The sequence below is a fragment of the Typha latifolia genome, chromosome 10 (assembly GCF_019914945.1).
Source record: "Typha latifolia isolate L0001 chromosome 10, TyphaL0001v2, whole genome shotgun sequence".
Classification (NCBI taxonomy): Eukaryota; Viridiplantae; Streptophyta; class Magnoliopsida; order Poales; family Typhaceae; genus Typha; species Typha latifolia.
The window spans coordinates 11332930-11359527 of NC_133095.1; the positions used below are offsets into that span (position 1 = coordinate 11332930).

General features: G+C 39.0%; 3 protein-coding genes across 7 annotated transcripts; all 3 read right to left on the reverse strand.

Annotated features, from left to right (window-relative positions):
• Positions 1–2896: 2896 nt before the first annotated feature.
• LOC140796018 (uncharacterized) lies at positions 2897–6514 on the reverse strand. Its single transcript, XM_073148855.1, has 3 exons — positions 6496–6514; positions 4702–5134; positions 2897–3470 (listed from the first exon to the last, which is right to left on the reverse strand). The coding sequence occupies exons 1-3, from the start codon at positions 6512–6514 to the stop codon at positions 2897–2899; spliced, it is 1026 nt and encodes a 341-aa protein (XP_073004956.1).
• A 377-nt stretch (positions 6515–6891) lies between these two features.
• On the reverse strand, positions 6892–10104 carry LOC140795890 (protein ACCELERATED CELL DEATH 6-like). Of its 2 annotated transcripts, none has more exons than XM_073148686.1 (3): positions 9509–10104; positions 7916–8448; positions 6892–7700 (listed from the first exon to the last, which is right to left on the reverse strand). In XM_073148686.1, the coding sequence occupies exons 1-3, from the start codon at positions 10050–10052 to the stop codon at positions 7008–7010; spliced, it is 1770 nt and encodes a 589-aa protein (XP_073004787.1). In that variant the 5' UTR covers positions 10053–10104; the 3' UTR covers positions 6892–7007. The 2 variants fall into 2 exon arrangements, with proteins under 2 accessions (XP_073004787.1, XP_073004786.1); XM_073148685.1 differs by having other exon boundaries at positions 9356–10104.
• Positions 10105–23792: 13688 nt separating this feature from the next.
• Positions 23793–26356, reverse strand: LOC140795865 (protein ACCELERATED CELL DEATH 6-like). 4 transcript variants are annotated; one of them, XM_073148628.1, is made up of 4 exons: positions 25761–26356; positions 25167–25273; positions 24741–25043; positions 23793–24533 (listed from the first exon to the last, which is right to left on the reverse strand). In XM_073148628.1, exons 1-4 carry the CDS (start codon positions 26302–26304, stop codon positions 23841–23843), a joined length of 1647 nt encoding a protein of 548 aa, XP_073004729.1. In that variant the 5' UTR covers positions 26305–26356; the 3' UTR covers positions 23793–23840. The 4 variants fall into 4 exon arrangements, with proteins under 4 accessions (XP_073004729.1, XP_073004727.1, XP_073004728.1 ...); XM_073148626.1 differs by having other exon boundaries at positions 25608–26356; XM_073148627.1 differs by having other exon boundaries at positions 24741–25273.
• Between the last annotated feature and the right edge of the window lie 242 nt (positions 26357–26598).

A 26598-nucleotide genomic window follows, 5' to 3' on the forward strand; every position in this document is an offset into this window, starting at 1 on the left:
CTCATACTCTTTCTAATGAGTCTTCTTCTGAAATTCCATCTCATCCTGATCACATTTCTCATAGCATTGATCCGACTCCATCTAATGTCATTGAACATACCTCAGATTCTCTTGTCAATAAGCATATACCAGATTCTCTAGTTACTGATCTTGTCACTCGAAAGTCTTCTCGTGTGCCACAGCCTCCAACCTATTTAAGAGATTTTCATTGCAATCTCTTAATTAATTCTCCTATCCGTTCTTCTTCTACTCCATACCCTCTAAGCAATCATCTATCTTATGACAAACTTTCTTCCTCTCATTGTTTTTACACTCTAAATGTCTCAGCAAATTTTGAGCCTCAATTTTATCATCAAGCAGTGAAACATCAACAATGGAGAGATGCTATGTCTTCTGAATTAGTTGCTATGGAAGCTAATAACACTTGGTCAGTCACTTCATTACCTCATGGCAAGCATTCTATTGGTTGCAAATGGATCTATAAAATCAAATATAGATCTGATGGCAGTATAGAGCGTCATAAGGCACGTCTTGTTGCCAAGGGGTACACACAACAAGAAGGCTTGGATTTCATTGAAACTTTTTCTCCCGTTGCCAAACTCGTCACTGTTAAAGTTCTTTTGGCTATTGCATCAAATTCTAATTGGCCTTTGATCCAACTTGATGTTAATAATGCATTTTTGCATGGAGATCTTTTTGAGGAAGTTTATATGGATTTGCCTCTTGGTTATTCTAAGCCTGGTTCTCCAAGACAGGGGGAGAAATTAGTTTGCAAATTACATAAATCCATCTATGGCTTGAAACAAGCTTCTCGGCAATGGTTTTCCAAGTTTTCTCAAGCCCTTATTCAACATGGTTTTGAGCAGTCCAAGTCTGATTACTCATTGTTCACTAAAGGGTCTAAATCCTCTTTCATTGCCTTGCTTGTTTATGTTGATGATATTATCATTACTGGTGCTGATCCTCAAGCTATTGATTCTCTTAAAGTCTTTTTGAACACTCAATTCAAACTTAAAGACCTTGACAAACTTAAATACTTTCTTGGTCTAGAAATAGCTCGATCTACTCAAGGGATTTTTCTCTCACAGCGGCACTACACTCTTCAATTACTTGAAGATACTGGTTTTTTAGCTTCTAAACCTGCCTCACTGCCAATGGATCCCAAGGCTAAACTGAACTCTTTTGAAGGTGATCTCTTAGAAGATGCTTCTTTGTATAGAAGACTTGTGGGGCGACTTCTTTATCTCACCATATCCAGACCTGATATCACCTTCACTGTCCATAAACTCAGTCAATTTGTCTCTCAGCCTAGACAACCTCATCTTGCTGCTGCTTTTCACCTTCTTCAATACTTGAAAGCAACTCCTGGCCAAGGATTGCTTTTTCCCACATCTTCTTCTTTTCAGCTCCGTGCCTTTTCGATCCGACTGGGGGAGCTTGCCTCGACACACGCAAATCAAGAATCGGTTTTTGTGTTTTTCTTGGAGATTCTTTAGTCTCTTGGAAAGCAAAGAAACAAACTACTGTTTCACGCTCTTCGGCTGAAGCAGAGTATCGTGCATTGGCATCTACTACAAGTGAACTTATTTGGCTTCAACAACTCCTTCGCGATTTTCAGGTTGTCTCGTCTGATCCAATCCTTCTGTTTTGCGATAATCAAGCTGCTATCCACATTGCTTCTAATCCCATTTTTCATGAGAGAACGAAGCACATCGAAATTGATTGTCACTTTATTCGCGACAAGCTTACTGAAGGTTTTCTCAAGCTTTTGCCAATTCAAAACTAACTCTATTAGATGCCAATACAAAAGCTTTACCAGCCTCTTTGTTGTTTCCATTGTTAAGCAAGATGGCTGTTTATGACATACATAGTACAAACTCCCATCTTGAGGGGGAGTAATAGAGTTAGTTTTGAAGAAGTTGTTAATTCGTACAGCTGGCACCATGTTGGTTGAGTTAGTTTGAGTTTGTTACTACAGCTGGATTAGTTTGAGTTTGTTACTACAGCTGGGTTAGTTTGAGTTTGTTACACAGCTGACTATATATTAGCTTTCTTCTTAAGTAAATAAAGAAATTTCAGGAGATACAAGTTCTGGGACTTCTCCATCTTCTCTAGTTTAATAACTTTATTATATTAGGGAGAGATTGAAGCTTGAGAAACTACTAACTAATTAAAGCTTTATATAGCCCGAAGATATAGGTAAATCATCGAACTATGTAAATCTCGTATCTTACACTCTTTAATCTAAGGTTTGCTTATCTCTGTGTATTCTTTGGGGTCATCTTGAGTACTTACTATTTCTCTACCGTTAGCATCTTGATTATTTAATATTTTTACTTTTTGATCGAAAATGACATGTCTTCCTCCTCCTTAAACTAAGACAGGTTTTGCCTGAATTCTTTCACTTTGGTGCCCTTTTATTGCTGGAATTCTTTCACTTTAGTAGCATGCCAGAGGTTTTTGACTGTTTAAAATTTGGTTTTCTATCAAAGACTGCTTTTAAGTCATTGGTTGTTTATAAGACCGTTCTCATTTATCAATCTATATCTGATGCAATCGCTTGCAATACCTTGTAATAATATATAATCATACACATGCATTATACAATGAATTAAACGTCCATCAACCATAAAATAATCAACTCACTAGAGAGAAATTATAAAATTATCAAAGGACTAAAAAAACAAAGATCCTCCCTCATGGAAACTCTGTAAGTTATTGCAAATCAAGAAACTAGTATAAAAATAAGAGTCATATTACAAGCCATTTCAAGAGTTCCCCTGGCTTCTGAAACAACAATTAGATATAGTTCCATAAAATTATCTTCCTTTTCTTTAAATAAAAAAACACTAAAGTAATGCTAACAAAAAGACGATGATAAAAATTCATGAACCATTTAGTATCCTTGCAAAGATAGTCTTCCCATGTTGAGATCTACTTGCCAATGTACCCAACTCCTGGCAAACGAAAGAACACGAGATTTGAATAATCCTGTCCATCCTACTCTGCTCTTGACTGTTATTGCAAGTGTGCATATCTGCGTCAAATTAGGCGTGTCGAGCAAAAATAAGGTAGAAGTGGTGACAGCAACAACAATTCCAATAGAGTTGCTAACCGGAGCCAGCACCAGATATACAGCTAATGCAAATGCTGCAACCATACTTCTAGTTGCCCACATCAATAAAGCTTGAGACCCAACAACATAGTACCTTCTTAACCAAGGATGCAACAAAACTGATCCACCAAAAGTGATCCAGCATGTGGATAACATGGAGCAAATAAATGCTAAGGTGTCTGCAACTATAAACGCTTTGAAAGTATATCTCCTTGCTAGAGTTGGCGTCGGTAACCCCCAAGCATGGTGAAAGTTGCAGCAAATGTTACAGTAGCAATAAGTACTGAGGCGATAACTATGCTTTGATTCACGTATGCATGTTTCTTTCATTCCTTCTCTAAATTTGTTCGGATGATGTAGTCAAGTAGAAAATGATCCACCCGACGAGGACTTGCAAGAGCTCCGGTCTGTGCCAAGCACCAACGAATCCAACATGATGGATTCTAGGAAAAAATAAACAGGAGGGTAAACTATTAAAAAGGAGGAAAAAAATAAATTACCTATTATTTTTTAGCATGCACTATGCAACATAACCTATTACATTTTAGATGCTATAATTTCATCTTCTCTGCAGGTTCAAGTTTTGTATTTTTAGTTTCTTTAAAAAAAAAAATGCCCACCCATTTCATAATCTCATAGAGCTTACCGATTGCACTCTATCTCTGGAAGTGTTTTGGGGAACTTATGCATTTTTAGCACAGAGAGAAGAGGATAGATATTAAGGAATTTCAGAATATTTTTTTTTCCTTTTGAACCTGAAATAAGATTCCTTTCTTGCATTCCGTTCATGTTAGTTGTCGTACTGGTGAGTGTTAATACAGTTCCTTTTTATGAATAAAATGAAACTGTATGCACCGAACTAGACATCTTGTTGATATAGATCGAAAACTAAATAAATGTAAGAAGGATGGTGCTTAGTTTTATTCCACAAAATTTTAAGTTCCGTAATCTCTGTCAGCTGTCGCAGAAAGTGGGTTTTCAAAGTCATCATATAACTAATACATAAATTTCAATCAACATCATAATTGTCACTTATACTACTTATCAAACCCAAGATTGAGAAGAGAGTGATCAATTAGTCACTGCCTGCTACTTTAATGAAAGTCTCACCAATCTATTGAGTAAAAATTCAAAAGTTCAGATTATTAGGTAGAAACTGCAGGAGTTCCTCAGCCATTATAGATGAAGCTCCGGTAACAATTGCAATGGTAAAGAAATTTGATGTTATTTATTATGTTTCCAACATTCTACTGATACAGAACTAAATGTTGCTTTTGACACCAGATTCCAAGTATTTCATTCCACATGATATTTGTGCAAATTTGTATAAGAGAAGTTTTGTTGTGCTAAATTTACTGTCAGTTTTATGTATTGATTTAGTATATCCTAAGACACAAAAGAAGTGTGTTGCTATGAGTATCTCTAGGTGATGAACCATAACATATATTAGAGATTAAAAGGATTGAGCAATATGAAAGAGGCTTACCAGATAATAATTGAGATCATCGTCAGACCCAATTATGGAAAGATCTAGAGGTGTTAGGCCCTCCTTGTTCATAATACTTGAATGCACTTTGCTGTTCTACATCAGTAAACTAACAATCCCTTGTTCTCCACTACTTACTGCTAGGTGTAGAGGAGTATTCCCTTCATAATCCCTATCATTCATCGATTTCGCAAGCTCTGGCCTTTCACAGACATACTGGACTACTTCCTTTCTTCTGTGTTTGACAGCAGTATGAAGCAAATTCCTTCCTTTGTTATCAATTAACTCATCTGAATTTGGACAGTGTCTGAGAAGCTTATCAATTACACTAAATCTGCCTCTGATAGCTGCAACATGCACAGGAAATAAGCCACCTGAGTCTGCGATGTATGCCTGAGAAGTGTCGTGCGCTAATAGTAGTTTGACCATTTTATCATTTCCAGTTGATACTGCATAGTGAAAAGGAGTGCTCTCTGAATTATCAGCACTTTTTGCAAGCATTTGGTTCCACTTCAGAAGTTCTTCAGCGATTTCTGTTCATGAAATTTACATAAATTATACATAGCCATATGCTGTCAGAGAATGAAGACCATTAAGTTACACACAGCCATTTCAAGACTGCATACAGCCTGTTCTCAGAACTACTTCTTTTTCACTATCTTAAAGTTTCCTGATTTTGTCAAGTGAATTGTAACTACCTTTTCTCCAAGCTTCCAAGTATCCCAAGGTGTAGATATGTATAAATACGTGTATGCATATTCAGGTTATCAGTTTGATGCTCTGATCCCCTGTTCGTGCTGCCTTGAGCAATTTAGGATCCATGGGGATCCGTTGAGGACCGATTTGATGTACCCGAGTTTGAGTATAATACATGTCACACCTTCTCATATGACAATGGGCAGGTCTGCAATGCATCAAAGATAACGTATAGTGAACATATAGCTGTATTGGGGCAGCTTTCTAGCAAGACTGTGCAAAAGTCAATTCACTACTCATTCGAGACTTTTCTCAGAACCAAAAAAAAAAAAAACAGAGATCATGTTTGGATGGGCATTTGAACACGTTTATTAGTAGATGTGTCAATCAAGATAATTAAGCACCACTACATCATACATTGCGTCTCTGTACATTCACAGATACCTAACAAAGAGTCATGCATTTGCACATAGCTTCCCTTCAAGGGTGGACTGGCATGATGTGTACTCGTGAAAGTTAAGCCCTCACTGTTGGGTCTCGGCTCTACTCAACTCAAGCTGAATAGAACCTAAGCTTATTTATAAGGCTGATAGGCTCGTTTACACAGTGTTTAATATTAGTATCTGGCCGTGTGGTTTAATTCGAGATTCGATGAATCAAAAGAGGTGTCACAGAGTGGCAATAGTATACTATGAGTTATTATTTTCTAGTGGCAGTAAGTTCTAATGAGTTTTGAGAGAGGGAGAGCTGGGAGAGATTTGTGGGGCCTTCTCGCCTTATATTTGTCAAATTTGTATCACATCAATCCTCTCAATCTCAAATCTCTCCTAGATTTCTCTCTCTCTCTCTCTCTCTCTCTCTCTCTCAGATCACCACAAATCTCTCTTTTAAGTCTTTAATGAGTTCTGGGAGAGAAAGCTTTCATATTCCTCCGTCGCCCTCCTCATCCTCTTTCTCTTTTGCCTTCACCATCCGGCCTCCTCCTCCTTCTTCGACAAGCCGCTGCTGTCGCTCAGTGTTATAGATTGTTGCCGTTCTAGTTTTGGCTCGAATTAAATAACCTCACCAATCTATTGAGTACAAATTCAAAAGTTCAGATTATTAGGCTTACCAGATAATACTTGAGATCATAGTCAGACCCAACTATGGAACGATCTAGAGGTGTTAGGCCCTCCTTGTTCATAATACTTGAATGTACTTTGCTTGCTGTTCCGCATCAGTAAACTAACAATCCCTTGTGCTTACACTACTTACTGTCAGATGTAGAGAAGTATTCCCTTCACAAGCTCTGGCCTTTCACACACATACCAGACTACTTCCTTTCTTTTGTGTTCAACAGCAGTATAAAGTAAATTCCTTCCTTTGTTATGAAGAAAGTAACTTACTTATCTGAATCAGGACACTGGCTGAGAAGCTTAGCAATTACACTAAATCTGCCCCTGATGGCGGCAACATGCACATGATATAAACCACCTGACTCTGCGATGTACATGATATGCCAGAGAAGTGTCTTTGAAATTAAATTATTTTAATTGGAATACACAGTCCACTATTTTATATCTGAAATTATAGTTATATAGAGAAAACACTACTATTCTAAGAAAATTATCATCTATATAAATATAGTCATATTACAAGCCATTGTAAGAGTTCATCCGTTTGCTTAAAACAACTATGTATATATATATTGTTCCATAAAATAATTTTTAATTAAAGTAACGGTAACAGAAAGATGGAGATATAAATGAATGAAACACCTAAAAATTGTGGGATTTGGTACTTGAACCAAGACCAGACAAGCCGACGCACTTGGGATTTGAACAATCCTGTCCATCCTACCCTGCTCTTCATTGTTATTGCAAGTTTACATAGGGGGATCGTATGAGCGTGGAGCAAAAGTTCTGAGGTAGAGGTGATCACACAGACAGCAATGCCAAAGGAATTGCTAACCGGAGCGAGCACCAGATATATAGCTAATGCAAATGTTGCTACCAAAATTCTGGTTGCCATCCCCAACAAAGCAATAGAAAAAGCAACATAGTAGCGGCGTAGCCTGAGAGACATCAATTCGGCTCCATCAAAAGTGATAAAATATGTGGATAATACGGAGAAAATAAACGCAAAGGTGTCTGCAATAACAAACGCCTTGAAGGTGTATCTCCTTGCAAGAGTTGGTGTGCCATCAGCTCTGTAACCCCCAGGCAAGGCAAAAGCTGCACCAAATGCCATAGTAGCAATTACTACTGTGGAGATTGCGAAGCTTTGGGACAAGGACGCATGTTTCTTTGATTCCTTCTCTAAATCCTCTGGGCCTAAGTCCTTGCGTACAACGTGGTCCATCCGACGGGGACCGTAACGAGCTCCATTCCATTGCAAGCACATTAGAATCCAATGTGCTGGATTCTAGAGACAAAAAAAATAAACAAAAGAGAGATAGAGAGAGAGAGTAAGATATGAAAAGTTGAAGATAATTAGGACGTGTATAGTTATAGGTTATCTCTATTAGCATCTTTCACCCAACTTTTAAAAAGTGTTGCTACATGTGATCTCTAGGTGATGAACCATAACATATATTAGTGATCGAAATTAACGAATGAGTAGTAGCGAAAGAGGCTTACTGTAACATAAGTGAGACCATCTTCAACCCCAATAATGGAAAGATCTAGAGGTGTTAGGCCCTCATTGTTCATGATATTTAAACAGACTCTCTTGTTTCGGATCAGTAGACTAACGATATCTTGATCTTCATTTCTTACTGCCAGATGTAGATGTGTATTCCCTTCATAATCTCTAGCATTCATCAATTTCACGAGCTCTGACCTTTCGCAGATATACCGGACTATCGCCGTGCTTTTGTGTTCGACAGCAGTATGAAGCAAATTCCTTCCTTTGTTATCGAGTAACTCGTCCAAATCTGGACACTGTTCAATGAACGCACTAATTACACCAACTCTACCCATGGTAGCAGCAACATGCACAGGAAATAAGCCATCTAAGTCTGAGATATATGCCAGGCAAGTGTCGTGTTCTAGTAGTAGTTTAACCATTTTATCATTTTTAGCTGACGCTGCATAGTGAAGAGGAGTGCTTCCTGATTTGTCAGTAATTTTTGCAAGTATTTGGTTCCACTTCAGAAGTTCATTGGCAATTTCTGTAGATGAAGTTTACATATATGCTATCAGAGAATGAAGACTATTATATACAATTTAATTACACAGTCGACTATTATATACAATTTAATTACTTAGTCAAAAGTGCATACAACCTCCTCTCATAACTACTTTCTTTTTTCACTCTCTCAGTTGATTTGAAGATTCCTACCTTTGCCAAGTGAATAGTAACTCCAATCTTCCAAGTATTACGTATGTGCAAATGTGTATGCATATTCAGATTATCCATTTGATGCTACATTACTTAGAGAGTATAAAACTACTAAACTAGTTAGTAGTTACATATATATATATATATATGAGGAATTATACCTCTTGGTCTTCGGTATATTGTAGAGGAGCAGAATCAATTAATTAAGCAATGACATACTAATTTTTGTGTGCTTTTTGTTGGTGGAGGGCAGCGAAAGCGATTGCCAATCACCCATAAAATAATCTAATAAAATAGTAATGGATAATAGCAACACTAAATAGAAAAATTAATTTAGAGAGAAGAAAGAAAAATAGATTTACATGATCTGACGATGTGCTTACATAGCAATTGAATTCTATAAAGTTAAACAACAAATTAGATTAACAGTAGAAATTTATAAATGACAAATCAGATATCTTTTAAGTAATAAAGTTTCACTGCCCTCTTCTAGAGGAATTGAACTGGTCTTACTTTAGAAGGAACATAATTGCATGTGGAGAAGGACTATCATATATGTACTCTCTAATTCAGAGCAGGGGGTGTATATATGAACATTTGATTATAGTTATAATTTCTCTATTTTGTCCTTAGTCTAACAGTAGATAGCAGTTGCATTTCTTGTATTTCTGTTAGCCACGGGATGCTGCGGGTTTTCTTAAAACTGAATTGAGAAAAGAAACGTTCAGGTTCAGTACCTGAATTTTGGAGGAAGGTAGCAGCATGCAAAGCAGTTTGTCCATTTGGCCCGGCATAAGATATCGGGAATGGTGCTTTGCTTGTAAAAGATTGTAGAATTCGGAGAAAAGCAAGAGACTCTGCCATGGTGGCCAAATAAGACGGAGATATACCTGCGTGGTCCACCATATCCGCCAGTCCGGGATCAGCCGACATTAACTCCACTGCAACGTCTACATGGCCATTTCGAGCTGCCTCATGTAGTGCAGTCCTCCCATCACGATTCCTTGCTCTCAGCGCCGTGTCTACTCCAATTCCATTGGAATCACGGGTGAAAGAAACGATGGAGGAAACTACTTGGTGATGCCCAGCACTTGCGGCGCAGTGCAGCGGCGTCTCGAGCATCACATTGCGAGCCACCACGAGGGACCTTTCTCTCTCGCAGATCATCTCTGCGAGCTCCAAGTGTCCATGGGTAGCGGCGATATGGAGGGCTGTGTTGCCCCCTACGGTAACTCCTCGGAGGATGCTGGCTTCAGCTGGGTCGTCCTGTGCTGAAAGAACATCGCCGTTGTTAGGAACTGCAATGGCTAATTCAGCTGTTGCTATTGACGGCAGTAGTCTCTCTAAGAGACTCTTATCCCCTGTTCCTGCTGCTCTGAGCAACTTAGGATCCATGGGGATCCGTCGAGGACCTTGGATGTCACTCCTTTCCATATGATCAGGGCCGAAGCGGCACGAGAAGATATAGATTCTAGCTGGATCAGAGTTAAATACTTACTTTTAAAGTACCGAGAGTAAATTAATATCAGAGTCAACTGTAATTTACCAATAATTTGGTTGGTATGATGTCAATTTTCCTGACTGTTCTTTCCATAAAAGTCTGCCTTTAGTCATTGGCTTTTTGCAAGACCGGTCATTGTACATATACAATTGCGCTGTCAATCAATTAGAAGCATATTCTGTTTTAAATCTGCTGTTTTAATTTATAATCTGTTGTGTTGCAAGGAATGATTGTATCTTGCCTTATTATTACTTGGTCCCTCTTTAATTGTTTTTAGGTTCTATTAGTGCATGCTTTAAATGCTATTTTAAAAAAGGGATAATTTCTATTTCACCCCCTGAACTATCACTCTTTTCCACATTGACGCCCTGAACTTTTTTTTCGTACACACTGACCCCATAAACTATCAAAAATACCTCACTTAACCCTTTACGTTAGGGTTCCGTTATCCATTTCCGTTCAAAAGATATCATGTGATAATCACCTAACAAATATATGATAATTTTACCCTCGTACATGTGCAAGTCACATGCTAAGTCATGAGAAACTTTTAGGTGGACGAAAATACCCCTCATTCTCTCCTTCCATTACTGTGGCCTCAAGCTAGCCCCACCACTGCCTCCACTGCCATAGCCACTGCATCCACAACGTTGACCACTGTTGCCTCCTCCACATCCTACTGTCGTCTTCCTCTCTGGCGTACTCGAGCTCGAATACATTGCAAGATACCGCATTCTCGTTGGAGTTGGATCTTAGATCAACGCAGCTTTAGCTGCTACGTCGCCGCCTTCGGTAACTACAGCCGATCAAGGCGAGACAGATCCACCCTCTTCTTTGAGTCCTTTCTCCGAGCCCCGCCTCGGCATTGTTGTCACCCTCTTCTCCGAGCACGGCATCGCTGATGCCATCTTCTCCGAGCCCTTTCTCTCACTCTAAATTCCTCTCTGTTGTCGTCGCCTTCTTCTTAGAGCTCTCTCTCTCCAAATGCCTTATGCCCTGCCCTCATCTCCAAGCCTAGTGTCCCGCTTTCCGAGTCCGGCATTGTAGTTGCCCTTTTCTCCGAGCCTGGCATTGCTAGAGAGGTCGCAAGAGTCGTTGCGGAGGACGGAGACTGGCGTCACCGTTGCCCTCTTTTCCGAGCCCAGCATCGCCGAAGAGGTTGCAAGAGTCGTTGGGGAGGAAGGAGGGATTGGGATTAAGGCAAAAGGAGAGGGTAATGAAGGAATTAAAAAAATTAAAATATTTAGAAAGGGGATTAAGGATGAGGGAGAGGGTAATGAAGGAGTTTTAAAAAATAAAATATTTAATATTAGTTAAGCCACTTTATTATCTCATCATTATAAGTGGAGAGGTAATTTGGTCAATTCACTATCAACGACGTCAGAGGGAATGAGGTATTTCTGATAGTTTAGAGGGTCAGTGTATACCAAAAAAAAATTCAGGGGATCAATATGAAAATGTATGATAGTTTAGGGGGTAAAAAGGGAATTATCCCTATATTGGTAAGCTGGTATAGTTTGCTAGGCTTTATAGAGGATAAATTAGCGACTAAACAAAATATAAAAGTCTTAGTTGATTGATCTTGAATGGAATGAAATATTCGCTTGCAAGCTTTCTCTCTCTCACAAAGGTAACTATAGATGTAAAACGTAAAAAACAAATGGAAAACTATATTTTAGAATCAAAAGGGATATGTTAGATATTCTTATTTTTTTATTTTCAAAAGTAATATAACATTCTCTATTTTATTATATAATTAATTCTTAAAAATAAAATACAGAGTCAAATAATAAATATATACATTATAAATAATACTAAAAGTAAAAGGTCGGATATTTTATATTGACACCGTGCCTTTGGCTCATATTATGTAAATATTTACTAATTATTGACTCTGTATTTTAATTGCATTGCCCCAAAAATATCTTATTAGTCTAAGATTTTATTTTATTGGTGAATGAAGATTTAAAGTTTATTTAATATGAAACGGTGATTTATGTAATAAGATAAGGATACATCAATCACACGTGAAATCCATGCAACGTTTGTTGGATATAATAGCAGCATGAGTAACACCCCAACGCCTACCTGGATTCTGGATGTAGTAAACAACTTGTCCCTTTAATTCTATTAAAAAAAAAAAAGAAAACTTGTCCCTTTAATTAATTCCTAAAACAACTTTGGTCCTTTGTGCTGTTTAATATATAATTAATTAATTAGTAATCATCATCCTTTTGTGGATTATGTTTTCTCTCCAAACTCTCCCGATACAATGGTGGCTCACTATTTTAGGTTTTATCTCTTTCAAAATATTTTTCACCCACACCAAATCCTAGAACTTAACTTATCAATTTATATGGCGGACTTGAGGGTGAAGAAAAACCGGGGGCTATTTGAACAGATGGATGGTGTTCGAACGTCCGTGCACTACTGGTAACACGTTTTGTAGTCTGTTTGAACGGATGGACGATGTTTATACACCCGTGCACCACTTCAAACACTATTGCAAACTATTCTAACGGGTAGACAACATTCGAACGCCTCTGCATCGATGGTAACTTGTTCGAACAGTCGTCCGAACATCTCCATCTCGTTTGGATAGATGGACGTCATTGCCGGCATATAAATCTGAAACGTCAGTAATCTACAATGAACGCCCATTTGAATGTCCTTAACCCATTCAAACGACTTTGCTGATTCGAACAAATCATCATCCTTTTGTGGATTATGTTTTCTCTCCACCAATATCAACTATCTTTTCCATTTGCCTTGTTGGATGTTCTACTTATCAGGCTTTTCACAATAACAAAGGATATGTCAGTAATCTACATATAAATCTGAAATGCTAGTAATCTGCAATGAACACCGTTTGAATGTCCTTAACCCGTTCAAATGACTTTCTTGATTCGAGCAAATTTTTAACACAGTATTGCCGACTCCTGCACATTCTGGACATGGGTTAGTTATTTTGGACTGCCGACTTCATCTTTGCAATTGCCTCCTATTGACTATTTGGTCGTTTGCAATTTTTTGCGATGACACGGATGATATAGTGAAGAAATTTGAAGAATTGCTTTTTCCCTCGAATTTAGTCCTTCTGAGGTTAAAATGCTTGAGATTTGTCTCCTCCCTGACGGAAGACCTGAGATATGTCTTGCCGGACGCCTACTCACGTTCAAATCTATCAATTTTAGGGGCCTCAAAACCACTCTCTCGAAATCATGGGCGCTTGGAGGAGGCGAGGTAGTATTCGAAGAGATAGTGCAAAACACATATTTAATCACCTTTCCATCTGAGGGTGACAAGTGGAGAGTGTGGATGGGTGGTCCCTGGTGCTTTCTCTATAGATCTATTCGTTTCGGTACCTTTTACTTCTCATACTATAATGGATGCTTATACCATATCAAACTTCATCTTATTCAACTCGATATCTTTTAGCAAATATTTATCTTTTGATTTCTTTTTGAGGGGTATCATAACTGACAAGGAGTGATGCATTTGCACATAGCTTCCTTCAAAGGTGTGGACTGGCATGATGTATACTTGTGGAAGTAAGTCTTCAGTTGGGTCCCAATCCAGCCCTTTTATTAATTTTCTACTTGGCTGTGTCTTCGCAAGAGAATATATAATAAAGCTCAAGAAGAGCTCTCTCTCTCTCTCTCTCTATCTCGGGAGGAAGCTCGAGGTTTGTGCATGGTAAAAGGTGAAGAACGTCCACCATCACAACTGGTTAGTGGTAAAAGTATACAAAGTATATTTGTTTATGAACCAGAAGGTATTATCCGAGGACGTCAGTCGGGGTGATGATAAAACTTAGTCTTTTGTGTCTGATGCTACTGAGTTCAACTCTTGGAAACGATTCTTTACTGTGTGCATCTTTCTCTTTTATAAATTCTCCTTAGATTAGAGCTTGTTGCATTTGTCATCAGTAGCTATAAGGCCACTGTAGTTCGATCGTTTAGATGAAAATTACTCCATTCTTCTTTTTTCCTTATAATACTAAGCCACTTTTTAACTTTTGACGGCATTACGATCGTTAAGTTGTAGGTCCAACGTTTACTCTTCTTTTTTTTTTTTCTCTTTTAAACTCTACTTTTGTATCACCGTGTCTTTGTTAAACTTTGGTTGGAAACTTGCAATTGTTAAAAGTATAAAGTTCCTTTTGTTTTAAAAGGTGGAAAGCTCACAAGGAATACCTCCAACTTCATATAAATGGGTGGTTGCGGGCTTATAAGACCATTTCGGTGGAGGATCAAAGTAGTCCATCAAGCCCACTCGAGGTCTCAAGACTTAAAAAGGTCAAAATGATTCTTACAAATCTCACCCTATATTTTATCTATTTTATGATTTATATTTTATTTTTAAAAAATTTGTAACTCGATCAATCTTTCCTTCTATAATTTTTATTTAATATTCTGACATTATTTTAATTAACTAGCAAAGACTAAATTACTATAATACCCACACGGTTCTCTCTCATTTTCTATATCTCTCTACCATCTTTCTCACCTACCTTCTCCTCCTCATTCTCCTCATTTTCTTCTTCATCCTCTTTTTCTCTTTCCAAAAATGAAGAAGAAGAAAAAGAAGAAGAAGATATAAATAAATTAGGTATTTATAATTATTTTATTTATTATAATAATATATATATATTTTTAGTACCATCTAAGTTAACCTAGTGTATTAAATACAAATTATAGGAAAAAAAGGAGTCGAATTATAAAATTCTTAAAAACAAGATTGGAATCATAAAATATATAAAATGTATGGTGTGATATGTTCTAAAAAAATAAATAACTGCTGCTTTTTTTCGAGCAAGAAAAGAGTTTTTTTTACAAAAAAATTACAATTCATTGGATATTATATTTAATATATATTTTTGGTACAAACATACTTTTAAGTCAAAAGATATTTTGATACATTTATTTTATATATTGTCATGCTTTCTTCAAAACGGGCGCCTTTTTTATGTTATATTATTTTAAATATAATAATTATATTTTTAGCCTAATTAACAATGTATGTATCTTTTAAAGTGTTGTTGGACCAAAAAAAATCATTTCTCTTTTTAACTCTTTTTTTTTCTTTCTTATATCAGTAATTCCTCCTAAACATTTTATTAGGTCACAACCATTAGTTTTTTATGTCTAAAGTAAACAGTTTATGTGTCTTTTTGTCTTAGTTTTACTAGTTTGGATACAAATCATTGTACCTTTTGAATGATTATACAATACATATTTGTATAATAAAAGAATAATTATTTAATTTATTTTGTTATCTTTTTAACCATTTGATTTAAATTATATAAGTTACATGTGTTGTTTTCCTTTTTCTCAATTGGAATACACAGTCTATTTTTTTATCGTAATAATATATATATATATATATATATATATATATAAATTTGCATATAACACCGTGTCTTTTAATAAAATTACGATTTACACCCTATATTTTTACTATTTATAAATCGAGTGTTATGATTTAGTGAATATGTGCAAAAAAATACCCTACCATTAGATTAGTTAGTTAAACATAACTAAATCTCTGAATTAAGTCAATTATACTAAGAAAATTATGAAAATACTCTTAGCTAAGTCATATGAAGGGCATTTTAGTTATTTTAAAAATAAAGATATTTTAGTTAATTTAGAATATATATATATATATATATATATATATATATATATATATATATATATATATATATACTTAAAACTAGAGGTAAAAATGATACAAAAAAGACATCTTTATGTTGTTCGAAAACTACCCTAAATGCATTCGAACGCACACAAAACTTTTTTCTTCAAGTGACACCTTTAAATATCTTTATGTTGAGTTTTAGGGCATCAAGTATGATGGTTTTGAGAGAGAGAACACTTTATTATATTAGGGAGAGATTGAAGCTTGAGAAAGTACTAATTAATTAAAGCTTTGCATAGCCCGTGTAATATAGTAGATAGCAATCTATTAGGCATGAGAATTGTAAATATAGTAGATAGCGATCTATGCATAGCATAATTGTAGGGATTGGTTCTATATATAGATAAAATGATATGATTGTATAGGATTCTGATTGTATAGGATCATGAAGATATATTCTGCATTGTCTATATAAAGAGAATTACACCCCTTAGGGGATTTGGCGGCTAATAGCTTCTCTGACTTGGTATCAGAGCTTGATCCCATCTCCTTCACCATGACTTCTTCCGATCTCACTTCCAACACCGCCGTCGTCCTGGTCTCCTCCCCGAGCGCCTCCATCAAGACCACTACTTCTTCTTTCGCCAACGCCATTACTTGTAGGCTAACCTGCACCAATTTCCTCCTATGGAAGGCCCAAGTAGTCCCCATCCTTCGGGGCATCCAGCTCTTTGGCTATCTCGATGGCACCACTCCCATGCCGCCAGCCACGGTGACCAAAGGGACTGGCGATGCTGCCAGGTAGGCCTACGTCAATTGGATCATCCAAGATCAGGCGATCTTGGGTGGCCTCCTGTCCTCCATGACTGAGGACGTGCTGCCTCAACTCACACGCGCCGGCACCTCTGCTGAAGTGTGGACGACGCTCCACAGAATGTTCTCCGCCCAACATCACGGGAACACCATCCAGATCCACACCCAGCTTTCCACGACGAAGAAGCTCGACATGAGTGCGTCTGAATACTTCCAAAAGATTACAACCCTTGCCGACACCACGGCAAACATCGGGTAGCCCATGTCTGATGAAGAAGTGATCGGCTACATCCTCGCCGGCCTTGGTGTGGGCCACGACGATCTCGTCACTGCCATTACCGTCCTGAGCAATCAGTGAGCAGTGACTCTCTCGGAGCTGTACTCCTACATGCTTGCGCATGAAGCTCAAGCTGCCATGACGAGTGGCATGGGGGAATTTTCTTCGTCCGCCAACAATGCCATGCGCAAGAACTCCTCCAACGCCCGCAACAACAACAACAACTACCACAACAACTTCAGGAACAATTGTGGTGGCTACTGCAGCGGTGGTGGCAGTGGCCGGGGCGGACGTGGGCGCGGCCGTGGTAGGAGCAATGGCCCTCGCTGCCAGGTGTGCGACATCTACGGCCATATAGCCCTGAACTATCGTAACAGATTCAACCATGCGTACCTGCCGGAGGAGTACCACGGCGGCAATAGCACCATGACGGGAGGAGGCTACAATGTTGACACGAACTGGTATATTGACACCGGTGCAACGGATCACCTGACGAGTGATCTTGATCGGCTAACCATTCAGGAACGCTACCACGGCAAGGATCAGGTTCAAGTGGCCAATGGAGCAGGTTTGCATAATTCACATATTGGTCATTCTATAATTTCTGGCTTAGATCGTTCTCTTGCTCTTAAAAATATTCTTCATGTACGTAACAAAAATAAACATCTTCTTTCTGCACACAAACTTGTTTATGATAATAATGCTTTCATTGAATTTCATGATGATGCTTTCTTTATTAAGGACAAGGCCACGAAGAAAATGCTTCTATTTGGTAGAAGCAAAGGGGGTCTCTACCCAGTGTCGTTTGGTCGCTCAACATCCACCACTCCTCATCATGCTTCGTCCAGTGTCAAGGTGTCATCCTCTTAGTGGCATCAACGTCTTGGGCATCCTACTGCATCCATTGCTAGGTCTATCTAGAAATCCAATAATTTAGATTGTTCCTTTGAACAAGAGTCCTCAGTTTGTGATGCATGCCAACGTGCAAAGAGTCATCAACTTCCTTATAATATATCTGTTCGTGTCACCACCTCTCCTCTTGAACTTATCCACTCCGATGTGTGGGGACCTGCTCAAGCTTCTGTTGGAGGTTTCAAGTACTATGTAAGTTTCTTGGATGATTATAGTTGCTACACTTGAATTTATCTCATTAAGCATAAATTGAATGTTGAGCAAATCTTTCATATTTTTCAAAATCATGTTGAGCGCCTCTTGAATTCCAAAATTTACACTGTTCAATCCGATTGGGGAGGGGAGTATCATTGTCTCCATAAGTATTTCTAGTGTTGTGGTATTTCTCACTGTGTGTCATGCCCCCATATCTCACAACAAAACGGTGTAGCCGAAAGGAAGCACCGACACATTGTTGAAACCAGCCTTGCTTTATTAGCGCATTCCTCTCTTCCTCTTAGATTTTGGGATGAAGCCTTCTTGACCGCATGCTACTTAATTAATCGTATATCAAGCCGTACCATCAATTATTCTCCCCCTATTACACGTCTTCTCAACATTACGCCAGATTACACCTTTCTTCACACTTTCAGTTGTGCATGTTGGCCTTTCTTCACACTTTCGGTTGTGTATAGTTCCATGCATAAGGGATATAAGTGTCTTGACAAAAGTACTGGCCGGGTGTATATCTCGCGAGATGTTGTCTTTGATGAATCCCTTTTCCCTTTTTCTACTCCTTCTCGGTCGACCATCCCTTCTTCTGATGTTGTTTGTTTCCCTTAGTCTGAGCCGGCAATTGTGAATGATCATATGCGAAATTATGACTTATCACTCTTGTTGTCTAACACGTCTGATGCAGCTGCAGTTGCACCGCGTCCCGTGCCTCCGATAGACGATCAGCATGTCTGCATGATCGACGTCCTAGGTGCATGCAGTCCTGGGCGTGCTACTTCGACTCCTGGCCCAGGAAATCCTCGGCAGCAGCAGCCGCTCAGTGCGGCAACCTCAGCACCTACTCCTGGGTCAGATTCGGCCCAAGTTCCTGCTACGCCTGAGCCTAATGCACATTCGTTGGGTCACACAGCAGGCGACGCCAATATCGATCTTGCACCAGATGCTGCTCCCGCTAATGCTCCACCCGTGCATCAGATGATTACTCGCCTCCGTGCCAACAAGATCTTCCCTAAGAAATTCACAGATGGAATTGTTCGGTACACTCCAAATTGCCGTGCTTTCTTTGTTGAGCCTACATCTCATCGACTTGCTCTTTCAAATCCAGCTTGGCGCTCCGCTATGGAGGACGAGTTTGCTGCTCTTTAGAAGAATTGTACCTGGACACTTGTACCCCATCCACCGGGCATCAATGTTGTTGGTAGTAAGTGGGTATTCAAGCTTAAACAACGTCCGGATGGTTCCATTGATAAACATTAGGCGCGTCTGGTTGCTTAGGGGTTTACACAGCAATATGGTGTCGATTATTAAGATACTTTCAACCCTGTTGTTAAGCCAGCCACTGTTCGTTTGATCCTTGCTTTGGTTGTCTGAAGGGATGGCATAAGATTCTTAGCATCCATCCTATGTGTGCAAATTACATAAAGCCCTTTATGGTCTGAAACAGTCGCCTCGCGCTTGGTTTTCTCGCTTCAGTGAACGTTTGCATCAACTTGGGTTTCAATCCTCCAAGGCAGATACTTCCCTCTTTTTGTTTCGCCATGGGGACATCACCATCTATATGCTTGTGTACGTGGACGACATTATTATTGCTGGTTCTTCCCAGAAGGTTGTTGATCATTTGCTGTGCGCCCTGTCTTCCTCTTTTCTGATCAAAGATCTTGGTCGGTTGCACTATTTTCTGGGGATTGAAGTCATCTACAATTCAAGGGGAATCACCTTGATGTAGCACAAGTATGCCTCCGACCTTCTTCACTGAGCTCACATGGAGAATTGTAAGAGCGTCTCAACCCCCATGTCTGTTATGGACAAACTTGCACACGACTGTGGTACAGCTCTTGGTGATGATGATGTTTTCAATTATCGAAGCATAGTTGGGGGATTGCAATATCTTATGTTAACAAGGCCAGACATTTCTTTTGTTGTAAATAAGGTCTGCCAATATCTTTCCAAACCCACTGATGTGCATTGGGAGGCAATCAAACGTATCTTAAGATAAATCAAGGGCACCACTGCTACGGGACTCAGCATTCGGTGTTCTAGCTCCACCCTCCTGAGTGTATTCACAGACGCAGATTGGGCTGGTTGTGTAGATGACCGCAAGTCTATGAGAGGCTTTGCAGTATTCTTGGGCCCTAACCTAATCTCATGGAGTTCTCGCAAACAACCCATAGTGTCCCAGTCTAGCACTGAAGCTGAATACAAGGCCTTGGCGAATGGCACAGCTGAAGCAACGTGGGTACAATCTTTGCCAAAAGAATTGGGCATATGCCAGCCGCAACCTCCAATCTTATGGTGCGATAATCTTAGAGCTACCTATCTAACAGCCAATCCGGTTTTTCATGCACGGACAAAGCATATAGAGGTGGATTTCCACTTCGTCGGGGAGAAGGTTGCATTGGGTGCACTTGATGTCCGCTTTGTATCGTCTGATGACTAGGTAGCAGATAGTTTCACCAAACCGGCTATGCGCTACATGCTTGATCGTCTACGATGCAATCTGAACCTTGTTACGGTTAAGATTGAGGGGGAATGTAAATATAGTAGATAACAATCTATTAGGCATGAGAATTACAAATATAGTAGATAGTGATCTATGCATAGCATAATTGTAGGGATTGGTTTTATATATAGATAAAATGATCTGATTGTATAGGATCATGAAGATATATTCTGCATTGTCTATATAAAGAGAATTACACCCCTCAGAGGATTTGGCGGCTAATAGCTTCTCTGACTCCCGAAGATATAGGTAATTTGCTTCTATCTGTGTATTCTTTGTGGTCACTTGAGTGCTTACTTTTTCTCTACTGTTAGCATCTTGATTCTTTAATATTTTTCGTTTATGATCGAAAATGACATGGCTTCCTCTTCCTTAAACTAATAGACCATCAGATGCTTCAAATTTGACAGGTTTTGCGGGAATTATTTCACTTTGGTGCCTTTTTATTGCTGGAATTCTTTCACTTTAGTAGCATGCCAGAGGTTTTTGACTGTTTAAAATTTGGTTTTCTATCAAAGACTGCTTTTAAGTCATTGGTTGTTTATAAGACCGTTCTCAGTCGTCAATCTATCTCTGGTGCAATCGCTTGCCATAATATATAATCATACACATGCATTATACAATGAATTAAACGTCCATCAACGATAAAATAATCAATTCACTAGAGAGAAATTATAAAATTATTAAAGGACTCAAAAAACAAAGATCCTCCCTCATGGAAACTCTGTAAGTTTGAGGCTTATACCCAGTTATTGCAAATCAAGAAACTAGTATAAAAATAAGAGTCAAGTTACAAGCCATTTCAATTCCCCTGGCTTTTGAAACAACAACTAGATATAGTTCCATAAAATTATCTTCCTTTTTTTTTTAATAAACAAAAACACTAAAGTAATGCTAACAGAAAGATGACCATAAAAATCCATGAACTATTTAGTTGTTGTGTAAAATACTCAAATGGGTGAGGAAAGCGGAAGCAAAACCCTTCACCCTCAAACAAATCCAAATAGAATAGCAATAATTTTGGGGCAAACCAAATATTAGCAAAGCTAATATCAATATCAATGTGAGAACTCCAAATACAAGATGTTAGTTGTAGAACTTCAAATGCCCAAGGTAATTACAAATATGAACACCAAATATATGCAAACCATGAAGAGAAAAGAGGGAGAGACACGATTTACGTGGTTCGGCGATGTGCCTACGTCCATGGGCGGAGCAATCTTTAATTCACTATGCAAATCTTCAAATACAAAGAGTTTACAACTCTAATCTCACTCTAGACAATAGTGGCTCTCCCCTACAAATTTTTTTCTCTTATTAAATGCTCACACAAAACCCTAAAACTCAACATTTCTATCTATAGGGCTGGTTCAGATTGGGTTTTTCCGTGTTGCGTTCGTACGCCCTCGGGAGCGTGTTCGAACGCGCCCAGTGTAAATGCAGACTGGCATTCGAACGAGGCTTTGGCGTTCGAACGCCTGCAGAAACAACTACTCTCGGGTTGGCTCGCGTGTGAACGCAGCTGGGCCATTCGAACGCCTGCATCACCCAGTTTCTGTTTGGGAACTGCGTTTGAACGCCCCTAGGGCCCGTTCGAACGCACTGGCACACTAAGCTTGCAAAATGCTGAAATCTGAATTTGAGCCAAATTCCAACATTAGTATCCTTGCAAAGATACATCTTCCCATGTTGAGATCTACTTGCCAATGTACCCAACTTCTAGCAAACGAAAGAACAGGGGATTTGAACAATCCTGTCCATCCTACTCTGCTCTTGATTGTTATTGCAACTGTGCATATCTGTGTCAAATTAGGCGTGTCGAACAAAAATAAGGTAGAAGTGGTAACAACAACAACAAGAACAACAACGCCAAAGGAATTGCTAATAGGATCCAGCACCGGATATACGCCTAATGCAAATGCTGCAACCATACTTCCGGTTGCCCACATCAATAAAGCTTGAGACTCAACAACATAGTATACCTTCTTAACCCCGACCCACCAAAAGTTTATTTTTATCCACATGTGGATAACATGGGAGCAAGTAAATGCTAAGGTGTCTGCAACTACCAGCTCTGTAAACCCCATGCATGGTGAAAGCTACAGCAGATGTTACAGTAGCAATAACTACTGAGGTGATAACTATGCTTTGGTTCATGTATGCATATTTCTTTGATTCCTTCTCTAAATCTGTCCTATCCACCCGAAGAGGACTTGCAAGAGCTCCGGTCTGTGCCGAGCACCAACAAAAACACCCACCCATATCATAATCTCATAGAGCTTACAGATCGTCCTCTGTTTCTAGAAGTGTTTTGGGGACCTTAATACATTTTTCGCACAGAGAGAAGAGGGTAGGTATTAAGGAATTCCTTTGAACCTGAAATAAGATTCCTTTCTTTGATTCCATTCATGTTAGTTGTTGTATTGATGAATGTTAACACGGTTCTTCTTTTATGAATAAAATGGAACTGTATGCACCGAAATAGACATGTAAGAAGGATGGTGCTAAGTTTATACTCCACAAAATTTTTAAGTTCCGTAATCTCTGTCAGCTGTCGCAGAAAGTGGGTTTTCAGACTGATCTTATAGCTAATACATAAATTTTCGATCAACATCATAATTGTAACTTATACTACTTATCAAATCCAAGATTCATTGCCTGCTATTTTAATGAAAATCTCACCAATCTATTGAGTACAAATTCAAAAGTTCAGATTATTAGGCTTACCAGATAATACTTGAGATCATAGTCAGACCCAACAATGGAGAGATCTAGAGGTGTTGGGCCCTCCTTGTTCATAATACTTGAATGTACTTTGCTTGCTGTTTCGCATCAGTAAACTAACAATCCCTTGTTCTTACACTACTTACTGTCAGATGTAGAGAAGTATTCCCTTCACAAGCTCTGGCCTTTCACACACATACCAGACTACTTCCTTTCTTTTGTATTCAGCAGCAGTATGAAGTAAATTCCTTCCTTTGTTATCAACAAAGTAACTTACTTATCTGAATCAGGAAACTGACTGAGAAGCTTAGCAATTAAACTAAATCTGCCCCTGATGGCGGCAACATGTGCAGGATATTAACCACCTGAGTCTGCGATGTATGCCAGAGAAGTGTCTTTGAAATTAAATTATTTTAATTGGAATACATGGTCCACTATTTTATATCTGAAATTAGTTATATAGAGTAGGTGTATTATAAACTAGAAAGTAGTATGATACGTACATATAAATTGAGAAAACACTACTATTCTAAGAAAATTATCATCTATATAAATATAGTCATATTACAAGCCATTGTAAGAGTTCATCAGTTTACTTAAAACAACTATGTATATATTGTTCCATAAAATAATTTTTAATTAAAGTAACGGTAACAGAAAGATGGAGATATAAATGAATGAAGCACCTAAAATTTGTGGGATTTGGTACTTGAACCAAGACCAGACAAGGCGACGCACTTGGGATTTGAACAATCCTGTCCATCCTACTCTGCTCTTCATTGTTATTGCAAGTTTACATAGGGGGATCATATGAGCGTGGAGCAAAAGTTCTGAGGTAGAGGTGATCACACAGACAGCAATTCCAAAGGAATTGCTTACCGGAGCAAGCACCAGATATATAGCTAATGCAAATGCTGCTACCAAAATTCTAGTTGCCATCCCCAACAAAGCAATAGAAAAAGCAACATAGTAACAGCGTAGGCTGAGAGATGTCAACTCGGCTCCATTGAAAGTGCTAAAATATGTGGATAATACGGAGAAAATAAACGCAAAGGTGTCTGCAATAACAAACGCCTTGAAGGTGTATCTCCTTGCAAGAGTTGGTGTGCCATCAGTGTTGTAATCCCCGGGCAAGGTGAAAACTGCACCAAATGCCACAGTAGCAATTACTACTGTGGACATTGCGAAGCTTTGGGACAAGGACGCATGTTTCTTTGATTCCTTCTCTAAATCCTCTGGGCCGAAGTCCTCGCGTACAACGTGGTCCATCCGACGAGAACTGAAACGAGCTCCATTCCATTGCAAGCACATTAGAATCCAATGTGCTGGATTCTAGAGACAAAAAATAAACAAGAGAGAGAGAGAGAGTAAGATATTAAAAGTTAAAGATAACTAGGACAAGTATAGTTACAGGTTATCTATATTACCATCTTTCACCCAACTTCTAAAAAGTGTTGCTACAGGTGATCTCTAGGTGATGAACCATAACATATATTAGTGATCGAAATTAATGAATGAGTAGTAGCGAAAGAGGCTTACTGTAACATAAGTGAGACCATCTTCAACCCCAATAATGGAAAGATCTAGAGGTGTTAGGCCCTCATTGTTCATGATATTTAAATAGACTCTCTTGTTTCGGATCAGTAGACTAACGATCTCTTGATCTCCGCTTCTTACTGCCAGATGTAGAGGTGTATTCCCTTCAAAATCTCTAGCATTCATCAATTTCACAAGCTCTGACCTTCCGCAGACATACCGGACTATCGCCGTGCTTTTGTATTCGACAGCAGTATGAAGCAAATTCCTTCCTTTGTTATCGAGTAACTCATCCAAATCTGGACACTGTTCCATGAACGCACTAATTACACCAACTCTGCCCATAGTAGCAGCAACATGCACAGGAAATAAGCCATCTAAGTCTGACATATATGCTAGACAAGTGTCGTGTTCTAATAGTAGTTTAACCATTTTATCATTTTTAGCTGACGCTGCATAGTGAAGAGGAGTGCTTCCTGATTCGTCAGAAATTTTTGCAAGTATTTGGTTCCACTTCAGAAGTTCATTGGCAGTTTCTGTAGATGAAGTTTACATATATGCTATCAGAGAATGAAGACTATTATATACAATTTAATTACATAGTCAAGAGTGCATACAGCCTTCTCTCACAACTACTATCTTTTTTCACTCTCTTAGTCGATTTGAAGATTCCTACCTTTGCCAAGTGAATAGTAACTCCAAGCCTCCAAGTATTACGTATGTGCAAATGTGTATGCATATTCAGATTATCCATCTGATGCTACATTACTTACAGAGCATAAAACTACTAAACTTGTATTTCTGTTAGCCACGGGATGCTGCGGGTTTTCTTAAAACTGAATTGAGAAAATAAACGTTCAGGTTCAGTACCTGAATTTTGGAGGAAGGTAGCAGCATGCAAAGCAGTTTGTCCATTTGGCCCGGCATAAGATATCGGGAATGGTGCTTTGCTTGTAAAAGATTGTAGAATTCGAAGAAAAGCAAGAGACTCTGCCATGGTGGCCAAATAAGACGGAGATATACCTGCGTGGTCCACCATATCCGCCAGTCCGGGATCAGCCGACATTAACTCCACTGCAACGTCTACGTGCCCATTTTGGGCTGCCTCATGTAGTGCAGTCCTCCCATCACGATTCCTTGCTCTCAGCGCCGTGTCTACTCCAATTCCATTGGAATCACGGGTGAAAGAAACGATGGAGGAAACTACTTGATGATGTCCAGCTCTTGCGGCGCAGTGCAGCGGCGTCTCGAGCATCACATTGCGAGCCACCACGAGGGACCTTTCTCTCTCGCAGATCATCTCTGCGAGCTCCAAGTGTCCATGGGTAGCGGCGATATGGAGGGCTGTGTTGCCCCCTACGGTAACTCCTCGGAGGATGCTGGCTTCAGCTGGGTCGTCCTGTGCTGAAAGAACATCGCCGTTGTTAGGAACTGCAATGGCTAATTCAGCTGTTGCTATTGACGGCAGTAGTCTCTCTAAGAGACTCTTATCCCCTGTTCCTGCTGCTCTGAGCAACTTAGGATCCATGGGGATCCGTCGAGGACCTTGGATGTCACTCCTTTCCATATGATCAGGGCCGAAGCGGCACGAGAAGATATAGATTCTAGCTGGATCAGAGTTAAATACTTACTTTTAAAGTACCGAGAGTAAATTAATATCAGAGTCAACTGTAATTTACCAATAGTTTGGTAGGTATGATGTCAATTTTCCTGACTGTTCTTTCCATAAAAGTCTGCTTTTAGTCATTGGCTTTTTGCAAGACCGGTCATTGTACATATACAATTGCGCTGTCAATTCAATTAGAAGCATATTCTGTTTTAAATCTGCTGTTTTAATTTATAATCTGTTGTGTTGCAAGGA

Bases quoted from the DNA above. Each gene is read 5' to 3' on its own strand.
- LOC140796018 (XM_073148855.1), bottom strand. The intron at 3,471-4,701 runs GTAGAACAGCAA...TACTTGACTACA, and splicing joins GGGATTGTTAGTTTACTGAT to TCATCCGAACAAATTTAGAG.
- LOC140795890 (XM_073148685.1), bottom strand. From the start codon at position 10,052: ATGGAAAGGAGTGACATCCAAGGTCCTCGACGGATCCCCATGGATCCT. The intron at 8,449-9,355 runs GTACTGAACCTG...CTTCATCTACAG, and splicing joins TACCTTCCTCCAAAATTCAG to AAATTGCCAATGAACTTCTG. The intron at 7,701-7,915 runs GTAAGCCTCTTT...TTTTGTCTCTAG, and splicing joins ATGGTCTCACTTATGTTACA to AATCCAGCACATTGGATTCT.
- LOC140795865 (XM_073148625.1), bottom strand. From the start codon at position 26,304: ATGGAAAGGAGTGACATCCAAGGTCCTCGACGGATCCCCATGGATCCT. The intron at 25,274-25,607 runs GTACTGAACCTG...CTTCATCTACAG, and splicing joins TACCTTCCTCCAAAATTCAG to AAACTGCCAATGAACTTCTG. The intron at 24,534-24,740 runs GTAAGCCTCTTT...TTTTGTCTCTAG, and splicing joins ATGGTCTCACTTATGTTACA to AATCCAGCACATTGGATTCT.